Source organism: Scleropages formosus, chromosome 5 (genome assembly GCF_900964775.1).
Source record: "Scleropages formosus chromosome 5, fSclFor1.1, whole genome shotgun sequence".
Classification (NCBI taxonomy): Eukaryota; Metazoa; Chordata; class Actinopteri; order Osteoglossiformes; family Osteoglossidae; genus Scleropages; species Scleropages formosus.
This window is the reverse complement of record NC_041810.1, coordinates 24,399,518-24,405,517: the sequence shown is the minus strand read 5'-3', so window position 1 is coordinate 24,405,517 and position 6,000 is coordinate 24,399,518. Positions and strand designations below refer to the sequence as shown.

Sequence of the window (6,000 nt, the reverse complement as noted above, 5' to 3'; positions counted from 1 at the left end):
CGGTTGGGCAATCGGTCAGTCGTCTGTCCATCGGTCCGCTGTCGTCATCCGTCGTCATCCGCATCTTTTTGGTTCTTCAATTTACGTTTAAGATGGGAGAGTAGAAGCTCACAGAGGTTCTGCAGAGCTGGCCGTGGAGCCGCTTCCTTCGAGATGCCCGCCTTTTACTGTATTAGTACGTGATTCATGAGGACCTGCACTTTACACTGAATCGGCACCTAAAAGGTGAAGCTACAGAGAAGAAAAGTCAACATAAAGTGTCTCATAAATGATTTTCACCTCCGAGTTTCTGGGATTTGCAGTGGCTTCGTACGGATATTTAACGTGCCTGCGAACCCCACCACTTTCCGTTTAGCTCCTAAGTCCTGCCATTGCTTCACAACCGGGGCTGTTATTAGTATTGTGTTAACATTGTATCGTCACCCGTAACGGAACAGCTTTTTATTCACGCAGTTCCGAAAAGTGGGCTGCGGCGTCTCCCTCTCCTCCTTTGTACAGGTTCCCTGTTTGTTAGCACCGACGAGACCTCCTCTGGGCGACAAGCGAGAGAGGAGAGGAGAACACACCAAGGCACAGCACGACGGAGTCAGCATCATCGCGCAAAGCCTTTCGAACCCTTTCTGGCCAGTGTTTTCTGACCATATGTCATGCGCACAACGAACCAGTTGGTCAATGAGCAACAATAAACGACGGGAATAATACAGTTTCCTCTGTAACGTCACCCTGCCTTTTCCTTTCTTCCCCAATACTCCTCCAACAGCGAACCCTCACCGTGAAGCAGCTTGAGGTCGGCCGGCCGGGTTTAAGGAGAGGTGCGTGGATTTTTCAGGAAACGGTTAACGACTTCACAACCGTCAGAAGTCGGACCATCTCTATTTATTCAGACAAGCAGTTCTCGCGACTGGACGTCTTGCCTCGCGTCATCATCTCGAAGGGTGTGACGCCGGCCGCTCTTTGGAGTCCCGTCCTACCGTCGAACCCGCAGGAATTCTCTGCGCTCCTGCGTTGGGCAGCCACACGCACGCCGGACCGCCGCTCGAGTGTCTCTGCCATGTGTCGGTAGTCCACAGGAATAACATTTCTGTGAGAAAAGTTCAGCAAAATGCCCAAATCCTTTCGCTCCACAAGAGGCGATGAGCAGCTGCCCTTGCATCTCTTAGTGCTGCTGGAGCCACCGGCTCGAGGAAGAAGACAGACGTTAATTGAGCGTCTAGTAAGAAAATAGCGTCAGAATCGATGTGTTTTCTGAGAGCGACTTGAGGTATGAACTCAACGAAGAGCAGAGTGGAGCTCGCAGTGAACAGAGACGGAACGCAAAGGACCGTCGCGTCGCTGCCAACGTGCACTTTGCCCTCTGCGCACACAGCTCTCGCGGCCCACACGGCTTCACGCCGGTAAATAACGAAGGAAAGCGCTGCACCTCTGGACAGAGTGAAATGAACATTCCTCAGCTCCTCTGGCCCCCCGAGGGAGGGGGAGGGGGAGATGAGCGCCGGGCTCGGTCAGCAGCAGTCGTACCGAGCGCTCCGGTGTCAGCAGACCGACACCCAACGCAAGCACACTGCCAGCACAGCATCTCTGTAGGAAAAACACTCATCTCCATATTAAATATTCATCATATTTAAGGAATATTAACATCTTGTTTTGACCAGACTTAAATTGTGTAGATTACCACTTTCACAATATAATTATGTATTTGCTCCATATTAATTGATCCTGTTGCCGCTGAGCTCAGCCAGAGATTAATAGTGCTGTATTTTTAGGGTAAGTGGTGGAGCTTATTGCAATTAGAGCAGTTATAAAAACATTCCCACTGTTTATTTATGCACAGTTTTGTTGTTTAACTCACTTAGTGCTGTATTATATCACACTGGCCCCGTCAACGCAGTGCCGCCACCGTTGGCGCTGGAGGACAAGGAGAAAGAGACCGAAATGTGACTCGGAGCAGAACCTGCGTCCATAGAGATACAACTATCTGCGATACGCCTTTCTTGGACATTCTTGGACAACTTCCTATTCCCCCTTCGGACACTTCAGTGCCACGTGGATGCAGCTGCTGCCTTTGGACCCAAAGGTCACGGGTTCAAATCCCACCTGCAGTATGCTTGAACAAGGTACTTACCCTAAACTGCTCCAGTAAAATGACTCGGCTGTATAAAAAGGGAAATAACTGCACGTTTCTTTGGACAAAACCATCAAATAAATGTATTTCACTTTAGGGTTTTGCCAAAGAACTCTTTGTGTACTTCGTGTACTTTTCCATCTTCTGTATGAAATCGTATTTTTATAGTCAGTTTTTGAAATAATCTCTGTGCTTTGATACTTAAAAAGTACCGCTTGCATACAAAGTAATGAAAGTCTTACTTCCACTTCTCACAGTCGGGGCATTTATTTAGCGACGCACTTGAAAGAGCGGTGCTTGAGAGCATCACCTCCTGCATGCCGCGTGTCACTGGGGTCACTGCCCACAGGTGAAGACGACTGGTGAGGTGGCGCCTCTTCCGCAGAACTGCACGTTCCACGGTGCCAGGTGTGTCCATTTAAATGAAACACACACACACACACACAGAAACTGTGCCGTGAGGAGACCTGGCCAGGTGGCCGTGTGCTGTTCGCTGTGATGACGTCACACTGCCCAGTTTTATGTGACTCTCGTTAATATCTTAGTGGGAAGAGGTGACACCCCGTTTGGGCGCGTGGGGGTGGGGAGTGGGGGAGTGTGACTGTGGGAAGGAGCAGCGGCGGATGCTGAGGCTGCGGAACGGGATGTGATCAATCGCGGAGCGGCCTGGTGTCCGCCTCCTCAACACCGCAAGGGGCCTCGAGACACGCAGCGGTGTGGAGACGACACTCTCAGATATGCCAACAGGGGGCGTTACGCCTCGCACTGTGCTGCGGCAGGTGCGTGGAGCATCCTTTTCGTTGTCATTACCACGTTAAGGCTCGGCCAGTGCTGCTACCCAAAGGGACTTGAGCAAATACCCTTCTGCGAGGCCCAGTGACAGCACTGGCTGCAAAGCGGTGGATGAAGGTAACCTCTGGACGGCTGAGCTCATGGCAGCAGGGCGGTGCCTTCCTCGCCAGTGTGCGCACCGCCGGGACAGCAGGACCAGGACCCGCGTGCAGGTTACATGGAGCGGCAGCGCAAGGAACGGCGTACGGTCGACTTTCTAGGAACTCTGAAGTAGCCGTGAGCAGTGTTCTGGTCGCTCCGCAAAGGGGTGTCACTTCCTGACAAAACAACAGCCAAGATGTTCACTTTCACGAGAAACCCAAAGCGTGCACGTTTTACATGGCGCCCATGCGGGTTTATCGTTGTGGAGCTACAAAGCATAATGACCAAGTCCGTGTGACACACAGCGTTTCTCAACACTGCGCAGTTACCGTGGTCAGGGTTCCCGGTCCCTCAGCGACACCAGTGTGTCCCCCTGACTGACGTCTGCGTGAGACCCTCGCTGACGAGCCCTGCTGACTGCGGGTGACCCCTGCTGACAAAGGCAAGACCTCCAGAAGCGTGGAGGTCATGTCAGAAGTGCAGCATCAGGCGTGTCCCGCAGATCCGCTGTCAACGCCGCCACAGGTCAGAGTAAAGCCAGGGTAAAACTGCCATTCACACAGTGTACCCTGAGCCTCCAAGGGAGTGTCCTGCGTGTGACAGTGGGCGTGTCCTAATTAAGAGGGACATAAGGAGGAGCCCCGCCCACCCCGTGACCTCGTGCTCCAGGTTGCTGGGCGCTTCGCTGCGCTGGAACTGCACGTGACAAGGTGGGGGGCACGTCGAATGCCTCCCCCGTCCAAGGCGTGGGATCCGAACGTCACCCGTGCGTGGACGAACGCGACAAACACACACACACACACACACACACACACGCGCGCGCTGCTACTGGGAGAAGACCGACCAGATCCCGCTCATCATTGTGTTCATCATGTGCTCCTCGGGCGGGGCCCTCGGCACAGTGAGTGAGTGAGTGAGTGTGTGTGTGTCTTCCCTCGGTGTGTTTAAAAGCTGCTGCACGGAGCCCCAGTGCTGCATCCTCCTTCCTGCTGTCCGCGAGCGTGAGAGTGCGCGCGCGCCAGTGAGTCAGCTCGAGACTGTCGGGGGAGAGAAAGCGAACGAGCGAGCGAGAGAGAGAGAGAGAGAAAGAGAGAGAGCGCGAGCGGGCAAGAGGAGTGCGCGAGACGACGCTATGAAACCGGGGAGCGCGGTGTACCTGCTGTTGCTGCTGCTGCTACTGCTGCTCTTTCCCAGCCGGAGCCTCCACTCCAGGTGAGCGAAGGAAGGAACGATACGGAGACGCAGGTTCTGCGCCCGACGCGTCCGCAGGCACGACGGCAGCAGGAACTGTGGCTGCGGGAGCGCGGAAGGAGCACCCTGCCAGGGTAGCCGCTCCGCTCCGCTCCGTTCCCCCCGCCACAGGCGGTCCGTCGGTGGGTCACTGAGCGGTTGTTCCCCGGGTCGCTCGGTCGGTCGGTGGGTCGTGTGACGCTCCGCTCCGTCTGCACGGAGAACTTCTGTGCGGTTCTGTTCGGTCCTGTTCGGTCCCACTCTGGCGGTCTCCCGTTCGGCTCCCTCACGGGGACCTTGGGCCAGCTTGGCGGTTCAGCCGCTTCACTACTACTGCTGACCGTTGAACGGCACTGGGATCCCGGGTCGCCCGCTGCGCGAGGGCAGCGTGAACGTGCCCGCCGTTCTCGCCGGAATGTGGGGTATGGGGGGGGGGGGTTCGCGGGCTGCGCGCGGCACAACAAACAATAAAGACGACAAAGCAATAACGCCGATGACGATGATAGCCGACTAGTAGTAATATAATGAGAATGACAGCAGTAAGAACAGCGGCAGAGAGAGAGCGGAGCCACGAAGCGGCCCGTCGACACTCGGGGTCCCGCCGAGGAGCGCGCTTTCGAGGAAGGAAGGGCTGTGCCGGTCGCGGAAACAACAAGGACGGTAATAACAATAACGGAGGGAAGGAGGAAACAGCTGGTAGCTCCAGAACCGAATCGGTGCACCGCCCCCTCGCCACCCACCGAGCGGGCTCTCTCGGACACGGGCGCGCGACTCGTACGTTCACCCTTGGCAGTCCCGCCGCATTCCAGTCTCGCGGGCGGCTCTCTTGCGGTTCCCCGGAAAAGTGTCGCGCGGCAGGTGCGAGCGCGAGACGAGCTCTCGCGGAGACAGCGCCCTTGTGCAGCGCCGTCGGGCGCGCGAGTGTCCCGCTGGAGGGCACGCGCCACGGCGCGTCGGAGCTGCGCCGCGCGAGACGTTCACAGTGTGTGCCGAATGGAAGCACTTTGTGCTGAGGCAGAAAACGTGGGGGGAAAAAAAAACCACTGGAAAAACGTGGTAAAACGGTAAGGAAACCGAGTGAAAGGAGCACGAGTTAGACCAGTTGCATGACGGCAAACTCTGCTTTTACACATACGAGGTCGTGCGCATGTACATGTTTGGATATATAGACGAGATGTATTATACACACACGTTTGCTGAATAACAGAACGAAGGCGGCACCCAGGTGACACATACCTCTTGTCAGACTGTGCGCCTGTATGACCCAAATGAGGCCGTCCTCCCAGGTGTTTCCGCGGGAGTACCGTGTTCCGCAACCGTCTTTACCACGTCCTTCTCTGTACCTCGCGCACACGTGTGGCACTCGCATCCAACACCTGCACAAGGGAGGTGGGAGGAAGCCGCGCTTGTCGTGGCGTGCAGCGTGTCCCGCGCTCGGTGACCTTTGTGCACCTTCAAGCCCTCGTGCTCTTCCTGCGGCCTCCTGGTGAACTTTGACGCGGCCGAGCGGCGCGGACGCTCTTTGACGCCGGAAGCGGCGGTCGGCATGCGTTGTCAGTCCGTGTTTCCCGTCCCTTGCCGTGGCGCCATCTCCGCACGGTACCGGCGTTGCCGGTGCCGTCTGTCTGGGGAGTTCGAGCGCCGCCGGACCCTTGTGTTGCACGGAGTAACGCGGCGAAAAGGGTTCGCTGTTGCAGAGCTCATTAAAGAGGAGA

General features: G+C 56.2%; 1 protein-coding gene across 2 annotated transcripts in view; it reads left to right on the top strand.

The window, feature by feature from the left end:
- Positions 1–3,856: 3,856 nt before the first annotated feature.
- LOC108942356 (leucine zipper protein 2-like) overlaps positions 3,857–6,000 on the top strand; it is a 43,490-nt gene continuing 41,346 nt past the window's right edge. Inside the window, exon 1 of one of the 2 annotated variants that reach the window (XM_018765668.2) lies at positions 3,857–3,964. In XM_018765668.2, coding sequence (XP_018621184.1) covers positions 3,927–3,964 — 38 coding nt within the window. In that variant the 5' untranslated portion in view covers positions 3,857–3,926. Of the gene's footprint in view, positions 4,268–6,000 lie in introns of both variants that reach the window. The other variant, XM_029251919.1, reaches the window with a different exon arrangement.